Source organism: Athalia rosae, chromosome 3 (genome assembly GCF_917208135.1).
Source record: "Athalia rosae chromosome 3, iyAthRosa1.1, whole genome shotgun sequence".
In the NCBI taxonomy this organism is placed as follows: Eukaryota; Metazoa; Arthropoda; class Insecta; order Hymenoptera; family Athaliidae; genus Athalia; species Athalia rosae.
Window position 1 is genome coordinate 20,613,694 of NC_064028.1, and position 21,020 is coordinate 20,634,713.

Sequence of the window (21,020 nt, forward strand, 5' to 3'; positions counted from 1 at the left end):
AGGTGCAGAAGAATCGACGGACAGGAGGAGAAGGAGGAGGGGGATGGAGGGAGGGGGAAGAATCGTGGGGAAAACGATGCCACACGTCCAATCCACCTAACAATAATCGGATTGATTAAAAGTCACCGCCACACCCGCGTTCGCCGTGCACAGAGAGAGAAAGAGAGGGAGAGAGAGAGAGAGAGAGAGAAAGAGGAATATGAAGAGAAAAAGCGCGAGAGAGAGAAAGAGATGGGAGAAGAGGGTTTGGTACACAGATCGTATTTATGGTGTCTAAAAGGTATATAGTATCGGGAGGTACCGATTCATTCGGACTACCGCACGCGATCGATTAACTTTTATCAACGAACATCGCGAGTGAAAAAAACAAAGAGAATGAAGTAAAATAAGAGAATCTTTGTACTCGTGGCCCCCTCAGTAAGTACGAGCTGGCTGTTAAGTTCGAAAAACGATGAGAGAAGAAAAAAAAAGAAGAATTTTACATATATATGCATGCGTATATTTATAAACATATCCGATCCTCGAGTTCATTGCAATTAAATTCTTCCTGCAGCGCGGTAGCACCCAGCAGTTTCAGCATCAGCAACGAAGAAAACAATGGGTCGCTTTTCAATTCAAAGACTGCACTTCCATGTGGCCCGGTATACCTATGTAGCCTACAACACGCTCGCGATGATCTGCAGCAGACAATCGGATTTCAATTAAATCTATTCTCTCTATGTATATTAATTTCTTTCGCCGTCCCTCCGATCTCTGGGACAGATGAAAGAAAGAAAAAATATGGATAAAATTTTATCGATTTTGTTCCTTTTTTTTCCCTCCCCCCCTCCCCCTGTAAATATCGATATTTGAAAAACAAATCGACGTAATTTTTCACGAAACTGACTTCTCGTTTTTTCAAATATGAATTTGTGTTTTTCTTCGTCCCGCAGGTTGCATTGGTAAGGCAGAGTGATTCGATCACCTGCCGAAGTTTGATGGAAAAGAAACGATCGTTTGACACGATTTTCCAATTTCTTTCTCTCTCTTTGAAAACGGCGCAGAAAAATCCAAGGATCGCTATGCGCGAATCCGTAGTCGCATGGGATATTTGTTAATGCGGTGTGAATTAATGACGGTATTGTTGAAACGGTTTTTCCAAAATGTCTACCCAATTTCTGGGCTTAGTCAAGCCCAACGTTATAGCGTACGTAGGGTGGCAAGATGGCGGCTGACGGGCAAATCGATGGAGGTTACCTCGCACCCTCCGAGCTCCCCTTTCAGCCCCCCCCCCCCGTGGCAACCCTCGACCCTCCCCCAAAACACCCTCGACATTTTGCGAAGCTCACTCTAGGCATACGAGAAAGCAGAGAGAGAGAGGGAGAAAGATAGAAAGAGAGAAAGAGACAGCTGGTTTACGCAAGCGCTCCCCGCGTACCTCGTGCAACATGAAACCTCCTCGTTTTCTACCCCTACGAAACCCCATACCTCACTTATTCTTATTTCGTTAAAAATTTATCCCACATCGCACACTTCGTCTTAAGAGACGCTCGTACGACAGTGGGGATCACCTGCGTTCGCTCGGTGGTGATTCGAAACTTTTTTCTTTTTTTTTTTTTTCTTCTAGTTTCTCTCCCAATTACTTCGTATCTTCTTCGTCTATGTAAATACGAGGAGAACGAGTTTCAATCGTAGAAAATATGATGTACGATGTCAATAGTAAAATCAGGCGAGGCGGAAAAATTGCCGCGAAAACAAGCCTGTTCACACACATTACGGTAGGTGGAAAAAAGATGGGAAGCAACGTTCGGTTTACTCAACTGAACGAATATAAACGTTATTTAGTTCAGCGACGATGACGCAGTCGAGTAGATTATGGGGGCCCGAATTGGACGCGGATCATTACGGGATTGAAAATATTTGCTAAGAATTTTCAGATGATTTCCAGGTAATTAGGGACATCTTGATTTCTCAGACTCACAAACTGACCGGCGAAAATTCACGCAGGGAAGAAAATAACAACGGAAAAAAGTTCCGACACGACTAATTCACGCCGAAACGGAGAAGAAAATTATAAACGATTATATGGTGGTGAGGTCATACGTGTACTACAACATTTGTGTCAATAAAAAAAATTTTGAATAAGCATATTATCGCGTGGAATTTTTATACTGGAAATTTTACAATTTTAGAAATGTACTTAAGAAGCGTGTGAATAAATAAGAAAAATTCGTTCCTTCCCACTATAATTCATCGAATATAAAACGTAGGGATCTCATCAAATTATTTCTTAGTGACAAAATAGAGCGGGTGTGTCCTACATACCGCTGTTGCAATTATTATTTTTTTTTGTTTTACCAACGACAAGATGAAAATGAAGACCGAGAGTTGTTTGGGAATCCTGTTGTTTTTAATTGCCGGTACGGAAATTAATCGTGACCAATGAGCGTCACGGTGAGATCAGTTGGATTTCGCAATTTTTAGTTGGGATAAAATTTTACCGAAGGTTTCGTCGACGAAATAAAAAGTGAATTTGGAATTACGTTGCAGTTACAAACGCGAAGTCGCAAGGTTCGAGGCAGGACAGTTGGCATTTGGTGATAGCGGAAGACTTGACCATCGAACTGATCAATCTCACCGACGAACAAGAAGATTCTTCCAGTACATGGGAGGAATGGCATTCCGACGTGTTGTTCAATTTGTACACCGTCAAAAATCCGGACACACCTCAGCTACTTTACCCGTACGACGTCGATTCATTGGCGAACAGTAACTTCGACCCGCGGGTACCAACGCGCATAGTAATCCACGGTTGGTTGAATTCCAACGAATCGAAAATCAACCCCTTGTTACGTGCAGGTAAGAATTCTAGAATTTTACATCACCGGCGGCGTTTTCAATTCTTCTTTCTCTTTTTTTATTTTTTTTTTCTCTTCGACGTCGAAATACAGGATATTTGGAAAGTGGTTTCGAGTACAACTTTATATTCGTTGACTGGAATGCCTACGCAAAGAGAGACTACTGGTACGCTCGATCGAAGGTGCAGACGGTCGGCGAATACGTCGGAGAGATGATCGACTTTCTGGTTGACCAAGGAATGGATATAAAAGATCTGATAATCTTGGGCCACTCTTTGGGCGCTCACGTATCGGGCATAGCGGGTCGCAGCTGCTCTTACGAGGTGCCGATTATCGTGGGTAAGAAAAATCGTAAAGAATATAGATAAAAAAAGGAGCGGAAACGAGAATTTTTTTTTTTTTAAATCTGCAAGCATCAGATTCGACGATGACGATGATTTTTTTTTCGATTCGCAGCGATGGATCCAGCGAGTCCGTTGTTCTGGCCCATAAAAACGAAAACGAATTTGTCGAAAAACGATGCCCGGGTAGTCTACGCTATCCACACGAACGCGGGATTTTTGGGTTACCCGGAGGAGATCGGTCACATCGATATGTGGCCAAACGGTGGATCTCATCAGCGCGGTTGCGTGGCGGATCTGATCGGCAGTTGCGCTCACAGTAGGTCCTACGTGTACTTCAGCGAGTCCCTGAGATCGAAGAAAAAATTCACGGCGAAAGCTTGCGAGAATTATTCCAAGTACGAGAAGGGAGAGTGCGAAAACGGCGCGACGTCTTACTTGGGTGGTCTCGTACTCGACACCGGCGCATCTGGTTCTTTTTATCTGAAAACCTCGGGCGGTCCGGACACCTTTATGCTGGAATAGAAGACTCGATTGCAAAAAATGTGGAAAAAATTGTAAATAAAATTATCTCGTCGCTGTACGTAACACGCAACCGTAATTATTGGGGCCCCCATTTTTCCGATCCGAAAGAGTCGGATGACGTTTTCGGATGAGATGAGAGAGTAATTGATGAGGGCTCGTACTTAAAAAAAAAAAATAAAAGTACACGAGAAAAAGCGAATCAACGAAAGCGATTGACAATATAATCTTTTACGTCGATCAATTATATAACGGTCTCGAGTAGGTGGTACTATACACGATGTGGTTGACGGATGAAAGTCGTTTGAAAAATTAATCTCCCGATGTAACCGATAAGTACATTACCGAGATGAAGATACGTCGGATTAATTTCGATACAGGGAATAATAATCGTCGATAGGAATCCGAACCTCGAATCGATAAATCCTATGTGAAACGGGATTCGTGTTTTATTCGTTTGATTTAGGTGGGGGAATCGAAAGCTAGCGAGGTGGGTGACAAACGAAAAGAAAATTGAACGGGATAAAAAATTAATTGGAATTAATTAATTGTAAGAAGCGATAAGTTTGAGCAAAAATTATCATCGGATTATCCGATGACCCCGGAGACGGGCATCACGGTTATAATTGACGATGAATGATAACTATCACCGGTCGAATGAGCTATCAATTTCAATCGATGATTGCCGCCCATAAACACGAGGGGTCAAATTGGAAAATTGAGTGTCGACATCCCGCGGACTTGATTAGTGCGAACTATAATAATTTGAATAACGATGACGAATCGTAGATCGGACCCGTTTCAAACTCTTTCGAAAAGTTTTATTTTTTCGTTTGGGCCCGGCGCTTCCTTGCCTCCGGTTTTCGGATGCCGGATTTTACGAGGTCGCTGAACAAGAGAGAACGTGGAATAAACGAGTCCGGTGGACACGTGTCCTGAAAAGAGTCCTGAAATTGGATTACCACGAATTTAAATGAGGAGAGAAAGAACGAAAGAGGCGGCGAAAATGAAGACGTCGGAGAAAGGGTTACGTACGACAATGCACCTGAGGGTCGAAACGGAGGGTGACGATTAGCGCGACGTGACTCCCTGACTTTCGTTATTAGTGTCCGTGAATTTGCGATTGAAAAAAGAAACTACTTCCCACCAAAAACAGCGAAAACTCATCGGGGGCTTGAATTGAAATCCGCGTGAAAAGTACGAAGACCCGCGCAACGCGATTGAGAGAGAGAGAGAGAGAGAGAGAAAGAGAGAGGGGGAGAGGAAGCGAGAAAATCTAAAATTAAAAGTAGGAAGGAGAGAACAAAAAGGCGAGGGGTATTCGATTCGAAATAATCGCCCAAGGTTTCATCGCGTTTGCCAATAAAATAAAGTTGAAACATATTTTGTCCATCAAACAACCTTCGGCGGTATATCAGCTTTCTCCGCTTCGCGTTGTCAATTGATTTCCAACCGCCGCGTGTACCTCCTATTCGAGATTCTCGTTCGAGTGAAGATACGACCCCGCGCACCCTTTCGCCACCCCTGCACGTCGACGGCGGATAGATAGAAATGGATATGAATCTACTCGCTAAACAACTTTACAACAATTTCACTTTTTCTCGTCCATCCGCAGTTCTTTCAATTTTCTCACACCCGACGCCGTCGTTATAACCGCAGCTTCGTATTTTAATCTTCTCTACAACGTTTCCCTCCGTTCCTATCAACTTGAAAACCATAAAATCAAATTCTGCGGCGCAATTATTCACGGTGTCCGTTTTACGTGCATTTCTTTTAAAAAGTGTTGAAAAAAATTAATGAAAATTTGTTTCACATACTTCGAGAGTTTATTTGTTGAGCTCAATTTTGGTAAAAAATTTACAAAGGCGGCCTCTTTTTGAGAGTCTAAACCGAAATGATCCCTTAAGATAGGCGACGTAACACCTAAGGGACGAAATAGGTTGAGGGTGTATAATTATCGTTCAATAAATACGTAATCTGATACGAAACTACGGTCGACGGGGTTGTAGTTATAGTCATACACGACGACGAAAGATAGTTAGATCATATTTTGATAATTGCTTCTTATTTGATCAGGCATAGTTAGCTTTATCTATATATCTGTGCTCACCCTCCAGCAGCGTCTTCTTAATTGACCATATGACCAAACATATTCTACTTGTAAATATCACGTTACACTCCAGATGAACGTAATGCATACGAGGGCGTAAGTAGATCGTACTTTCACCCTTTCGCATCCGAACGCGCCGCGTGGAAGGAATAAAAAAATCTTCAAGAAGAAAAAAAAACAATCAAAAACGCAGAAGGAAATTCAAATAAAATTTGAAAACTATCGAAAATGATTCCGGTAATTTCTCACAACACACGTGAGTACACACCTACGTAGTACAATACGTATACATACGTGTAGGTCGAGTTGATATTTGCATCGACTTTCCATGCGCCTTGGTGCAGTTAACATTTCATCCCCCCCGTCGCGTTCGCGTTACGGACAAAAAGTAGACAAAAATAGAAAAGGAATTCGATGAGCGAAAAAATTGGATCGACGACGCGCGCTTTTAATCGATACGAATTCGAATTTCTTACGAAAAAAGGACGATTATTTTTTTTTTTGTTTACGTTTCCTCGCGCGATGTCAATCCATTCGGACGATTTACAGCTGCGGGGTGTGCGCGACACCGTACACGAATAACTGCACTGCAGGATTCGAGCGTAGGAAGACCGATAAAAAGCAAAGGGTAAAAGATGCGGACAGATAAGTACGAAAGTAAAAACGAGATTTTTTTTTTTTTTCTCCTCATATTCACAATTAAAACCGAGCAAATAAACGAACGACTAATAAATGAACGAACGATTGTTGGATGCGACTGGCTTCTGATGCAACATAAATTAAACTGCATAGCTGTGGAGGTTTGGAGCGTCACCCCAATCAGTCCATAGTCCCATGGTCTCGTGCAGTATGTATTATCGGTTGGAATACGTTATGTATACACGCATCTGCGTAATACCGATACGTGTGTGTACGCTCGATGATGGTTTGAAATATAGACAGCGGGCCGTGTGCGTGCACCGTTTGTTTCAACGCCGCAACATAGGGACAGGCAAGTTTTTCGCTCGAATATTTTCAATTTTATTCATAACGCTACACCGGGAAAACAACCTGGTGGGTCCACGCCGCACCTCGTACTTATTTTGCACAGGGGTTGACATCGGCGACGACAGACTCGAACGCGAATACGTTCGAACGATCGCTCCTTAATTTCGTTCGATCGATCGATCGATTTTTTTCCCTCGTCGAATGAATTGCAAAAAAAAAAAGGTTCAGCGGGTTCCAAATCGAAGATGATAGCGAAATTTGAAACATAGGAAGTAGGTGTATGAAGGTAGAGGAAGAAAAAGAAGGAGAAGAGAGATCGGGTGGAACGAAAACTGAATGAATAAATAATGAAAAAACAGTAGGAGCTGTACGGTAAGCTACGTCGACGATTTTGCAGCTATTCAATATTATTAAAAAAATTTTTTTAACGAACGACGAGAAGCGAGCCTATACCTAACATTAATTTGACACAGGGTGTGCGGTGTATATCTATATCCGCACCGCGGCTACCGTTCTGATATAGCGCGTTAGTAATAAAAGATCGAACAGAAAGGCAGGTTTTTTAATTGAAAATTCAAGTACCCTTGTCGTCTTGATTAAGGGTTGGCAGGAGCACACCCGACGCGAACCATCGATTGGTCAAACATAAATAGCCGTCTGACCAATCCACGGAATACCTGCGCCCGTTTCACCGATTCTCCACATCATCAAATTCGCAAAATAATAATAAACTTGATCGAATTTTAATTCGAAATTCATTAGACGTGATTATCACGTGATGCGATGGGAACCGCCAAAAATACCAAGAAATTTCACCCTCGAAAATTCACCTGTATAATTAATTTTACGACAATTGAAAAATACAAAAAAATGAATTGTTTCACGTTGAAAAAATCGAAAGAAATAGGATGATTTTTTTTTTTTTTTCATTATACTAAAATACACATTTTTTCGATTTTTTTAATTTTTTTTTTTTTTTTTAATTAGCGTTCAACGTTCATTTTTTGCTTTTTTTCGAATTTCTATAATTCGTTTTCTTCTTCATCCCTTTAGAAATGTCTGAATTTTTGTTCGTGGGCTATTACACGAACGCACGATTATCGAATTTCAAGGTTTTCGACCTTACCGACCTTGAAAATAGTCGTGACAAACACGATATATGTAGTACACCCCGATTTAGCTACCCCTAAAGTTGGTACACGCATGCGTTATTGGAATAGTAGTTCTCATCGTCTACGTCCGATGGCACCATAAGTTAGCCCTAACTTAGGGGGGTGAAAAGTATTGTCGCGAATTGCATCGTACCTAACTGATTTCAACGAACTCGCGGAATTTCGGACCAGCAGTTTCGTTGAGAGAAAAAAAAAAAACTGAAAAAAAAATAAAAAGAAATGGAAATAAAAAAAAAAATTGATGATTTTTTTTTAATGAGAAAAAAACGGAGGAAAAATAAATCAACGATTATTTTCGTGTCGAAGGAAAGACGTGAGAGTAATAAATTGAAAAAAGTAAATACTTGTATCATGAAGAATAAAAACAAAAAAACAAAAAATCCAAAATCAGATTATACAAAAACCGAATAAAGCTATAGTTTCAAAATATTATATTTTATTAAGAAAAATAACCGTGCGCAATTTGTGTGAAAACACGTTGCAGCGTTGTAATATACCTAGATAACAGTTCAAATACGGCCTTCGATTATATTTAATGTGGGCACCCTCTTTTAACCCTCCGAAAATTCGCCTTCACCTACGGCATCGCGTATCGTATTGCTGTTCGCTGGTTCTTCTAGTTAGGGTAGGTGGGTAATTCGTACGGGTAAATATTACGTCCGTGTATTTTCGTATGGAAGAGATTCTCCCCCATAATTCACAAGACTGACCATTGGAGCAACAAATATACGAGTTCACCCCCTCCCACCTTCGAAACACCGCGAAAAGACCCCACAAAGCGGTTCCATGTTTAGACAACCCTTAACTTCGTCATTGAATCCTGCTGAAAAACTGCAGTATCCGTACCGAAAATTCGACGATGTCCAAAATTTTTACAAGAAAGGGTGGGGTAGGAGAGACAAAAAAAACTCAGCCCAATCGTGACGCTGAGTCGTTTTTCTTTTCTGGCGAGAGTTTTCATGGATAAAATTTCGCGTAGGCTAGCTTTTACGTCGTACATTATACCCGATGTCCAGTCGTGTAGGACTGCTTGACAAATATTTTATTCTAAATTGAGATACGTTAAAATGCGAAAAAGGAAAAAGAAAAGACACGGAAGAGTGGAAAAGGAAGAGTCAGGTATACACAGGGATAGTCCGAGGGGGTTCAAAAGTTCAGGTTATAAACAGCCTCAGGAAATTGCTAGGAAATGGCCAGCGCCACCGAACTCCACCCCCGACCCACCCCCTTTCCCCTATAGTAAACGCGCGTTGTCCGCACTCTAAAACCGTCCGAGTATATTTCTACCCCTTTCCGCGCCCACCTCCTTTTCCCCCCGGTCCGTCTCACCCGGTTCAAAGAAAAGCGGAGAAAAATAGAGAAGAAGAAAAGAAATGTGCAGGCACGAGAGGAGGGAGAGGGACGGAGAAACCTTTAAAATATACCCACGTACGTCAAGGTGTGAATAAGTACTTTTGTTGTTAAAGAGTATAATGGGAAAAACCACCCCTTTAGTTTTCCCGTTCAGAGCTATTGTAGGAATGGGTTTGTTCCGCGAATGAATTTCTTCTATTTTTAGTCGCTACGTCCCTCCGCACAAAACGCTCCGGGATAACATAAATAAGTAATTGATATATTCCGATCAATTAATTAGTAATTAAATTAAATTACCACGCGGGATATCCCGATATCCCGTGAAACGGAGTCTAGCCTGCTGTATTTCTTACAGTTTCATGACTAATTCGTCGTTCAAGGGAGTGGTTTTCGCCGGGTTTTGTTGTCTCAACGTTTCCCCTCCCACTCCGAGAACTAGGAGTTTCGATTTCGACCTACGTACGTGTACAGGCTGCGAGAAGGAGAATCGGGCTAGTTTTCGCTCCGCCACCCCTTCCCCGAATTCCGATCTATAAATCAGCGGTACGGATCCAATTATCAAATTGTCCAGTCTCTTCCCTGCTAACAGCGAATTTCCCACCCCCTCCCTAATTTCACGACGGTTATACAGATATATGTACACCGAAACGAAGAGACTGCAGCAGCAGAAGCTATAAATATAACCGCAAGCTAAGAAAACCAAACTCTATAGAACCCCCCCCCCATAAGCAATCTGCACCGTAAGTAATAGCTTCTAGTCAAACTCATCCGCTAAACACCATTTCTTTGCTTCGTAAAACCAAAAAATATGGTTCTCCCCTTTTTTTAATTTTTTTTTTTCTTGTTTTCTCTTCTTTATTTGGAAGCAACGTTTTACTCGCCTCATAGACCGTAGGCTGTAAAAGGTTAACGTGTCGTCGAAGTTTGAGAGAACGATGAAAAAGTAAAAGAAGAAGAAGAATAAGAAGAATGGCGAAAAAATAAAAAAGAAAGTAAGTCCTCAAAGTTCGTACTATAGAACGATATACCATAAGGTATATAGTGCATGAAGATTGCATGGGATTTTGATGGTGAGTAACGTATAGTACGGCCATAATATAGCCACAGGTCCTTGAGGGTATAGGACCCCCTCTCAAGTTGAATCAAATCTGCGTCAAAAGAAGAAGCTTTTTTTCGTATCTATAAAATAAAAACAGGGGACAGATAATAAACCTCGCGGCTAGCGTCGTAAAAACTTCCCATATATATACACAAGTTACATCGTGTATATGGTTGTGTCGGGTTAGGCACCAGTTATACCTCCTTTTCTTTTTCTTCTTCTTCTTCTTTTACTTTTTTTCTTCAACGTGTCGCGACGATCTTTCGAGGGTCGTTTCGTAAGAAACCACCGAAAAACGAAAGAATGGGAGGAAGTAAAATAAAGAAATAAAGTAAAAGATATGTAATCCCCTCGATATACCCGCGAGAACACGATCGTGAGGCCATCAAACGTTTGTCGATTTTCTACCTTATTTCAACGATTCGACCTTCGAGAAAAATAAAATAAAACAGCGACATTTTCAAGATTCGAAGTACGAGTAACGTAGACACGTATCGTTACTATTTAAGGTATAAAAAAAATATTTCCCGGTTTTTTGAAATTTCATATCCAGAGTCAAAATAACGGGATGCGGTATAAGTCGGATGTATAAATTGATCTCATTTTATTCGTATTGTTTGTAAGGGTATTCGATTATTCGTCGGCTGATCGAAAGACATCACGTCCCATTCGCGCCGCGAGGATATTCGTTGGGTTCCCATAAAAATAAGAAAACCGTACCCCCATTGTCGTACCATTCCCGAAATAAAAGGAGGAAGGCAAAGAAAAAAAAAAAAAAAAAGAGAGAAAAGGGAAAAGGAGAAGAGAGAAAAAGAAAAAAAGAAGAGAAAACCGTGCGATGTATCTTTGACGGGAGTCAAGAGAGGAAGCGAGAGGTTGGGAGACGGTTTGTTATAGACGGGCTTAGGCTTTTCCGCAGTTTGTCACGACCTCCACCTTTCCACCCTGAAACCACCCCGCCGAGTCAAACTCGGCGACTGGGAAACCCCGCAAAACCACCCCATCGCGGGGTTGCGGAGGAGAAAGACATTTAAGAATTCGCCGCTACAAAGGTTATTTCGAGAAATAAAGTGCAGGTTTAGTGTCTCCGGCGGAATGACGCGGTCCTCACGCTGTGTTGGTATAGATTATAGCGGAGAGAAACTCGGAGCGTACGGATACACGTTTAAACAAAAAAAAGAGAGAAAAAACTGAAAAGAATATAACAAAATAATATCAAAAGTAGAATATGCTGCGCGAAATTTTTCTCGGTGAACGAAACTCCATTTTTCTTTACGTTTCGTACGTTACTTTCTTTCCTTTTCATCTTCTACATCTTGCCCAGTTTATACGTATATTTTACTCCGGATGTGTATAGTTGTATATATATATGTAAATTATGGCGTGGTACTACAAAGACTCAAGCGGCGCACCTCGGTCTTTAAAAAGTTAAAATTACGAAGCCGTTTCGCGTGTATCTTTTTTCGTTTTTTTTCTCGTGACCTGGAGAGTTGAGAAGAGTAAGAAGATCCGAGCGAAGTAATCCGGTTCTTTTGATTATTTTTTAGTCGTTTTCCAGTCTTTTTTCTAACAACGTAACGAATTTTCCGTTGCACGGAAATTATAAGAAAAATGATTTTTCCTCTCACTCCTTGAGTGTCTTCTTTCGATTGTACCCTCGCGTAACCATCGTATATAATGTTTACCAGCGTGGCAATAAAATAAGACATATCCTAATAGATTTATACAGGACGATGTGAGACGCGGTGCAATGAAAGGAGAAACTGGCAAATACACTTTGGATAGGAGAGGAGGAAAACAACTAACGGAATATATTGCCTCTCTCTAGCGATCGTCACAGCTCAGTTTAGTACGACGTCTTATATATTAAACATACGGTTTACCCACCCTGTGTTGTACAAACCATACGGTATACAGGCACACGTTCCATCCCACCTACATCAGCTTCGTTTCACGACTCAAGAATCACACGGAGTCCCAACTGAGTCGGATGAGTCCGCGGTGGAAACGTGAAAATTCTGAAAATTCTTCGCGCAAAAACAAAAAGATCATATCGAATAAGTGGGCGACTCACCGACCCGCCGAGGGAGTCGAGGATCTCCGAACGGAAGTCCTGCCTCCTCCATCCCCACGTCCGATGAATTTCGGAGCGGGAGATAAAAATGGGGAAGAATCGTTGGACGGGAATCGGTCCTGCGAATGAAACGAATGAAAATTTGACGTTGCTTAATATACATTTAAGACGTCAGTCGTGAAACGACTCTTGGGATAATCATTCAATTAGATGGTAATAATTCTGACGCCAGAAAAAGGGTTGCGCAAATGATCGCGTGGCATTTCTACAGCGGTACGGGGAATATTGAGGTGGTGGTAGATCTCGCGTGTTCCGGAAACGAGGTGTTAGCGCAGGAAGTTTACCGGATGTGCGTGCGGAAGTTGTAAGGAACGGGTTGAAACCTCGTACACGTGGCTTAATAAACGTAAGGGGGGTGTCGAGAAAATTTCTTACGTAGGCGATTTAATTTCCCTAAACGATTTCCCTCGACTCGAACGGAATAGACGGGGATGAGAGACGAGGTGGACAGAAGAAGAAGAACTCTGTAATCTTTGGATAAATAATTTCTCGCGAATAACGATATCAAATGCAATCCTAGGAATCGAACTTCGTCGTCGAACATGCGCGCGGATGCGATTCCGTCTCTGCTTTCTACCGCCGCGTATACCGTATTCGTAATATAAGAAAAGATAACATGATAATCTCGCGGTTATGAGGTCTGAACTGCACGTGATCGAAGAACAACAACAGCTAGCGCGTCAGGAAATATCGTGGTAAAATTACATATCATTTATACTTCTCGGAATATCTGTTTTAATGAAACATGCGACTAACCAAAACGGCGGAATCTACGTTACATACATGCACACGATCCATGTACATGGTCCATGTACGTAACCGTGCTGGTAATTGGCACCTGATTAGAGAAAAAAAAAAAAAGAAGAAAAACCACAGACTAATACGCGTATTCACTCGGATTCATTATACAGATTCAAAGATACAACAATTGCAGTTATCTTTACTGATATAATACCGCGGATATTAATTTCTACGCAATTAACATCGATTCGCAAAAATTTTATCGTCGGATCATCTCGGTGATTAAAAAAAAAAAAAAAAAAGAAAAAAATAACGATCGTCCGCTTTGTGCGTAAGATAAATGAATCTTGATTAATTTTTTTTTTTTTCTTCCATAAAATTGACAAAATAATTCCACATGTAATCTGCAATTAATTTTTTTTTCGTCGAATCGACGACGTTTGGGGAAAAATGTGTCTTTGTTGTAAATATTATTACTTTGCCGCATATTGATTCGCTGGAAGTCGTTGGCGAGATAAAGCAATACGATAAGCTCGTGAAATCTCAAGGCTGAAAGGGGCGCATGACCTGAAGTACTCAGAAACTATAGTTGTATATTTTCACCCGAGTAATTACTATCGCTGTATTTTACGAACTCAACGAATCACTGGACAGAACAAGGTCGATTATTTTACCGCGTACCGTACGGAGTAAGGAAATAAAAATTCAAACGCTACAAATCCGTTCGTCGGACAAAACATTTTCCAAGTTCTTCGAATCGACAAATGTTCAATCGAGTTCTGGTTATTTCATAATTATCGGAAATCTCAATCCGTAATTCGAGCACAAAGCTGTTGCAAATGAACCGCTGACTAAACAGAGAACGCGAAGAAAGACAAAATCGAAATAAAGAGGGTATTCTGTGTAACCCGTATACCTGTGTGTTTGCCGTGAACAATACCGCCTTATTCGTATTTTAATCGGATTAGGTGAATCACGTACCACCGCCGCGTACGCCTCCCGTACATATTTGAAGCGCATTATGCGAATAACGTAGAGTCGTAAATAAGAGGGTTATCCAAGATACGCAGAAATGCAACGGATACGAATACAAATACAGAAATCAACGCGTCGCGCTCGTTCTAACGCCAAACCGACAAACTCGACAAGTGTGTTGGTTATTCAACACTTGTTCGACGCTTTTAAATGTGGTAGACGTCTGCGGTCAGCCATCGCTTATAAGTAGGCTAAGAATTATCGTCGAGAAGTCAGTTCAAGTTTGACTACGGTCGAGAGAAGACATTCTTACCCGTGGACCGTACGAGAAACAAGGAGGATAACCGTCCGTTGCAATAGTTTTGATTTCAAAGAGAATCCGGTAAGTGAACCGCCGTAATTTTTTTCATCGCGAAAAACCGTGAAAATTCATTTTTTTTTTCAATTAACATCGAAGGCATGTTCGGATCGGTATCGATGAGATTGCGGTGAAAGGATCGCTCCGCGAAGCGATCGCGTCGCGCATTCGCGGCTACGTAGTGGACGGGGTCACGCGAAGGCCGATCGTAGACATTTGTAATTCACAGTTACGGGCGACGACGGTCGTCGATATTCAAGGTAAAAGATATAGTTGAAAAAAAAATTGCCTCGCGAACGTCGGATATCTGAAGTTCGGTGAAAATTTTACTTCGCATAATAAATTCTTTTTTCCAAGCGAGTTTCCGAGTCGCTCTTCACTCCGTTCCGTTTCAATTAAACGCACACTTTACGACGACGCGTAGAAACAACCTAAGTGCAAACTTCCTGTTGAACGACGATCCGATCCGCCGAGAGGCTTGCGTCGCCATTAATTTGCTCATAACGTTACAAAACAACGGACCAGTAAAAAAAGAAGCGAGCGACGTCGCACTCGTTCGTCTCTTTTGATACGTTTTTTTTTTCTTAATTGAGAACTTTGAACGTTTCAGATAAATCCACGATGTCGAAAATCGTTCTTTTCCTATGCGTCGCTCTTCTGGTCGGAAGCGTTATCTCAGCTTCGCCCGGCAGAACTCGATCTAGTTCATCTTTGACCGCTGACACACAGAATTGCGGCCGTCACGGTGATCCCGTAAGTATCCGAATATCCGGATGATATTTTCGTCGTTTTTTGAGATGACATTTGACCGAGCTCGAGATTTCAAACGTCAGGTTACCACCGTTCTCTCTGTACATAACGATCAAAGCTGCATGAGATTCGTTTGAAATGGAGCAGATAACGTCTAACGCTTTTAATTGCCATTTTTCGCTTCTAATAACACTAACAAAAACAATCTAACGCAAATACGCAGTGCCACGTGAGCGAAGAATGCTGCCCGGGTCTCTGGTGTCTCAGCTACGCAGGAAAATGCGTTAGCTAGGGAGAAACTTAACTGGACGAAAATGCCGATCGCGACGATTTACTCTGGGAAACACGCTTCAATGGAATAACGGAAGATTAACCAATAATCGACATCTGCATGACGGCTTTACACCCGAATATACACAAAAAAAAAAAAACAAAACCAAAAACTAATCAAAATGAATAAACCATAATGACAAATTAACTAAATAATCCATCACGACGCGATATGCACTTAACAGTATTCATTCGATGTTCATTTGTATTTAGAATGTGACGAACGCTTGTATCGCTGATGGTAACGAGGATAATCAAAGTATTATACATTTAATTAATAATAAAAAGACTGCTTTACAAATTAATACACATGTTATACATTCTTTTCTCATCATCATTAACATCGTTTCACCCTGAGCCTGCATGGGTCGATACAGTTGTGGGAAATTTTAAGCATGCGATGATATTGGCTCGTATGAAAAATATCAACCCTTCGTCCCCTAGGCGATCGTTCAGGATTGAATTGGTGATTTCAGTGTGTGTCGGCTGATCAATGTTGCGGCACTTTGAGGTGCCACACTTACGCTCATAGATGCCAAGTCGTCATCACGGAAGCCGAGATTTTGGCACAGCGCGAAAAAATTCTTGGACGCCGAGGAAAAGACAATTAAAATTATATACGTCACATCCGACGAGCGACGAGCGAGGACGAATAACTAACAAATCAAGGGATAAACGAAGGGAATCGAATCCATGTCCAAATATCATTAAACTGTACGTGTGATTTGAATAAAGACAACTCGTTGAGTAAAAAAAAACATTTCCATCCATCTCGTACACGGTGGAGATAATATTTTTTTTTTATTTCTCCTCTTTTACGAGGAAAGATTTCGACGATGACGTAAGCACGTGGAGTTATAGTTTTTTACGTTGCGATCGCCTCTTGTGTTTGGTGCCGCGAGATAAGGTCTTATCGGTGATTTTTACTTATCGTTACTTCCATAAAATGCCTAATATACACCTTGCCATATGTCATGGTATGGGAGGCAAAGGACATGCGGGGGGAAACAGGGGTGCACACCCACCTGTGTTTTAAATTCCATGCACGTACGGAATTATCGATCCGAGTATCCTAGTCTCTACTGTTCTAAAAAATTGACGACCGATCGAAACACGAAATACGAGTTCGGCGTCGTATTATTATACTAAAATCGTGCAGCGAAATGAGCGCCGACCGAGATATTGGTGCCGTTCGATTTTGCGAAATTAGCGAATCGTGCCGTTGAGAACGGTGCGATAATATTTTATTCCTTTGCTCATCGGTTTCGAAAATGTCAGCCCATATTTTACATGACAGATCGTGACTGGACTGAAAACATCATTCAAGACGTTACCATTGATGTCTATGGATTAAATAAAAACGACGATTTGCAAAAATCGAATAAAAATTAAGGAGTTGGAAAATTCAAAAAGCTAAGCATACTCCGAGGTAAGTCTGGATGAGTAGGTAGCACGAAAATATTGAAAATCAAAGAGGCACTTCCTGTACTTCGCCACCTTCAGATTTCTCTTGCGACTCGCCTTGGGAGGACGAACGAAAAGAGAAAAAAATTCGCCGTCTCCGTTTCGCCTGATATCGAATGGCAATTTTCACGGTCTACCGAGCACGGCGACAAGCTTCAGCTTTATACGGCAGCAAATCGGCAAACGTCGAGGTTTCGTTCGTTCGTTTTTTTCTCTCTTCTACTTTTATTTTGTTTCCTTTTTTTTTTTTTTTTTTTTTTGATATCCGCATTGTGTTCCTTTCGACGCATCATGAATTCCCTTTGGATAACGGTTACAGAGATTTTTGGCTCCCTATCTGAAAAAAAAAAAGTGCAAACTGCACGCTGCTATACGTTCGCTGTTGGAGAAAGCTTACCGTTCGTACGGGGTAAACGCGAAAAATACCGACGAAAACTGCACTACGTCGAGAATGCAGCTAAGCTCAGCACATTGCTGTGTGTTCGTCAGCTTATCAATGATTATGTTTTCATATGTCACCGCGGCCGCCTCTAATTCCCGTACCTAACAACCGACTACTTATCCTACAAAACTTTTCGCGATTATCCGTCCGCACGAGCGCATACGACCCGCGGCTGTACCGCAATAACGCACCGACGGATCTCCGCACTCCGAGAGCCGCCGCAACTTCAACTTCCTTTTCACGAGACGTGTTCGAGTTCCTTGATCTTCCACACCTGTTAGCGAGCGTTCTTTGGCGTTCGGAAAAAGCACACGCCGTTCTCCGCTCCTCCTTTTTCCCCGTTTTATCCGCGGGGGGTGTGATACGATTTTTGAATCTTACAGATTTGTGCAAACCGGCGGATATGGGTGTGTGTGTGCGTGTGTTCGTGCGTGTGTCTCTCTTCCGTGGACTGCGGAGTTAGCGTGTAAAATAAATGTTACGATAATGATAACGATAATGATGATTATATGATATAAGAGACGGTACGAACGGTGTTGGCTATGGTCACCTGTGTTTAAAAGAGGGTGAGAGTGTGGCATATGGTCGTTAAGCTTTGCTAAGATAAGAGATACCGGCAAATATTTACGTAATGACTCCTTCGCCGTTGCGTTCGTTGGAGAGTCGATTCGGTATTGGACGACATCGATACCGCCACCTATCCTACCGTACCTTCGCTTTATCGCCGTATTATCGCGTTTTATATTTTCATTCTCTCCGAGTGATTTTCGCGGCGATTCTTCCGCTCCGTTTCCCTCCCGCTCTACCTACCCTTTTTCTCGTCGTAATTGCAATTATTTCACCTAGGAAAAGAAAGTCCCTGACGAAACTCGAAGTTCTTACGACCGATGACGTTCACCTAAGCCCTTGCTAATGAGAACTAAAAACTCCGAGAGAATAACGAAGGCAAGAAGCTTTTACTCTTTGAATTATTGTTGTATAAACATTTTAAGCAGGTACTGCGCCAGGGGGACCGCAAAACTTTTATCCAAGTTTTACTTTGCGGAAGGGGTGAAAACCCCCGGCTGGTCAGATGCCTCCCCCCCCCTCCCCATTCCGCAGCTCTCGGTATTAATTTTTTCATTTCACGACTTTTCTCTCGACGACGGTTCTTCTTGATTTTCGTTTTTTTTTCAACTACTAGTTTCACCCGGCGCGTATAGAATTTCTAGTTATCGTTACCGTACCTCTTTCGCCATGCATTATAAATGCAAGAAATCAATTTCGTTCGAGATAAAGATCTTCGCCGAGGTCAGTCCTGTTAGATTAGATCAGTCGCGTGAGCCGGTGGTTTGTCCCAAATGGTCAACCCGCTACCCCCCCCCCCCCCCCCCTTTGTTCCTTTTCACCCCATCGCGCGTTCTATCGAAGACCTACGGGGAAACAATATAAGTAGTTTCGTGTTTGTATTGTCTGTACGCTCGTGTACCTACGTAGGTATATATTTCGACCCCTTCGTTCTCGCGGTGCCGCCGATAGCCGACCCTTACTCGCTTCGTATAAACCACCCTTCAACCTCCCCCCCTCCCCCCTCTCCACCCCCGTCCACCCACTACCCCTTTTCTTCAACGTACATATTTTAACGTCAGATCAACCCCCGATGATAGAAGCAAATCACTAATGTCTACACAAATGTTCGTTTCCCTACCCACCTATACTGCGACGTTAAAGCTCGTATGTACTTTTATTCTGCTTATACTTAACTGCCGGCTGATAGAAATTCTTCGTTCATTTTTTTTTTTTCATCGCTTCTTTTTCTCCTAACCAAACCTCTGTACCTTATCGCGCGTATTGGAATTGATTCTCATCGCGGAGGTTTGATGAGTACGGAAGTTTTTAGATTACTTATATATACTCGGACTACACGTGCGTTTCTTTTTTTTTTTTTTCCTATACTTTCATGACCGAGTCTTATTTATTTATTTATTTATTTATTTTTTTTTCATCGCATCCAGCACTTTATTCGCCATTTTCCGATTCTGTTTTACGATTGTGGTCATGCACAATATGTTGATATCGGCCACTTGCCGTGTTGGCGTGTTTGAAATTATTAAACGCCTGTATATGTGCGGTACGCTGAAAATAAATTTAAAACGAAAAAAAAAAGAGAGAAAAAAGGAAAAGAGAAAAAATTAGATACGTACGCCAGTTACTTAATTTTTTACGTCACATTTGGCACGACTCGAAAATGAGAACGACAAAAAAAATTGAGGAGATCGAGATCCTGTGAGACGATAAAAAATTTTCGGAATTCCTTCGCGACGGATTTTTATTCGAAATTATTATCGGTCGCGTGACTTTTGTAGTTTTCTTTGGAAAAGGATTCACCGTCTTTGGGGGGGGGGGGGGGGGGGGGAGGTGTTTCTCCAGTTTTCCTGTATAAGCCCCATAACTATGAATTTATGCAAATCGAGATAAGACTGGCTACTTGGCCGCAGTCTCCTTCGCTTTAGGTGAACCGGTGAAGAAGGAGGATTATAGTTTGGGAAATTTGACTATAAGGCTGCCGCTAGTGTCCTGCAGTAGCGATGTCAGCCGTTGGAGTCAACCTCGAGAATATCCTAGCAGACTTAACCGACCGTTAAGTTTAACTAGAGTTTCGTCTACAACGTATATAACTTGTAAGACCTTCTAACCCGTGACATAATCTGAGATAAATTGACCCTCCGCAACTGCCCGTGCAGAGCTACTACTGAACTACATACATTCACAATACAGTAATTTACGAGCCCCGAATCCGATCGAGAAAAAAGACAAGAAAATAATATCGAGGAATCGTAGAAAAAAAAAAAAGAAAAAAATTGAAGGGCCAGAAAAACCGTTCTTTAGAAAATTTTGATTACGCCGAGAAAGTTATTGCAAAAATTTTCGAGCAAGGGTGCGTATAATAACGGTTGATAATAATTCGCGGTAGCAGTGACTTTTCATCCCATTTTCCACCCTTAATTTCGTAGCGGTCCCCTGGCACCCGCAACCCCTTCTTCACCGTTCCCCCTTCCCAGTCCTCTTTATCCCGACCCCCCGGTGCAGCGGCAGCAGCTAGTCGACGACTCACAAATTCAAACTGCACCGGCTATGCTGCACATCGGGATGCAACGGGGGGATGAGGATGAGAAGGGGAAGGGGAAGGGGGTAGCAGTCGGTTACCATGGATACCTCCTGAGGCTGGACACCCCCGCCGATTCAACGACTGATGCAAGTAGCCCTGACGACGCGAGCTGGACCGCATCGCTTGCATCGCATGTAACGAGGATTTCTCGATTTTTATCGAACCCCGAAACCTTCAGATTATCTTATAATTTTACACCCTCTCTCTCTCTCTTTATGTTCATAGGGGATAAACAAAGGACCGGATCTCGTCACTAC

The 21,020-nt window shown here is 42.0% G+C and overlaps 2 protein-coding genes across 3 annotated transcripts; both read left to right on the forward strand.

Moving 5' to 3' along the window:
* Nucleotides 1–2,234: 2,234 nt before the first annotated feature.
* On the forward strand, nt 2,235–3,766 carry LOC105689186 (pancreatic triacylglycerol lipase-like). Its single transcript, XM_020854507.2, has 4 exons — nt 2,235–2,399; nt 2,530–2,838; nt 2,931–3,176; nt 3,294–3,766. The coding sequence occupies exons 1-4, from the start codon at nt 2,348–2,350 to the stop codon at nt 3,701–3,703; spliced, it is 1,017 nt and encodes a 338-aa protein (XP_020710166.2). The 5' UTR covers nt 2,235–2,347; the 3' UTR covers nt 3,704–3,766.
* A 10,728-nt stretch (nt 3,767–14,494) lies between these two features.
* LOC105690319 (omega-conotoxin-like protein 1) lies at nt 14,495–16,467 on the forward strand. 2 transcript variants are annotated; one of them, XM_012408032.3, is made up of 3 exons: nt 14,495–14,653; nt 15,240–15,382; nt 16,186–16,467. In XM_012408032.3, exons 2-3 carry the CDS (start codon nt 15,251–15,253, stop codon nt 16,318–16,320), a joined length of 267 nt encoding a protein of 88 aa, XP_012263455.2. In that variant the 5' UTR covers nt 14,495–14,653; nt 15,240–15,250; the 3' UTR covers nt 16,321–16,467. The 2 variants fall into 2 exon arrangements, with proteins under 2 accessions (XP_012263455.2, XP_048509303.1); XM_048653346.1 differs by lacking the exon at nt 14,495–14,653 and adding an exon at nt 14,762–14,889.
* Nucleotides 16,468–21,020: the final 4,553 nt, after the last annotated feature.

Bases quoted from the DNA above. Each gene is read 5' to 3' on its own strand.
- LOC105689186 (XM_020854507.2), top strand. From the start codon at position 2,348: ATGAAAATGAAGACCGAGAGTTGTTTGGGAATCCTGTTGTTTTTAATT. The intron at 2,400-2,529 runs GTACGGAAATTA...ATTACGTTGCAG, and splicing joins CCTGTTGTTTTTAATTGCCG to TTACAAACGCGAAGTCGCAA. The intron at 3,177-3,293 runs GTAAGAAAAATC...TTCGATTCGCAG, and splicing joins CGAGGTGCCGATTATCGTGG to CGATGGATCCAGCGAGTCCG.
- LOC105690319 (XM_012408032.3), top strand. From the start codon at position 15,251: ATGTCGAAAATCGTTCTTTTCCTATGCGTCGCTCTTCTGGTCGGAAGC. The intron at 15,383-16,185 runs GTAAGTATCCGA...TGGTGATTTCAG, and splicing joins GCGGCCGTCACGGTGATCCC to TGTGTGTCGGCTGATCAATG.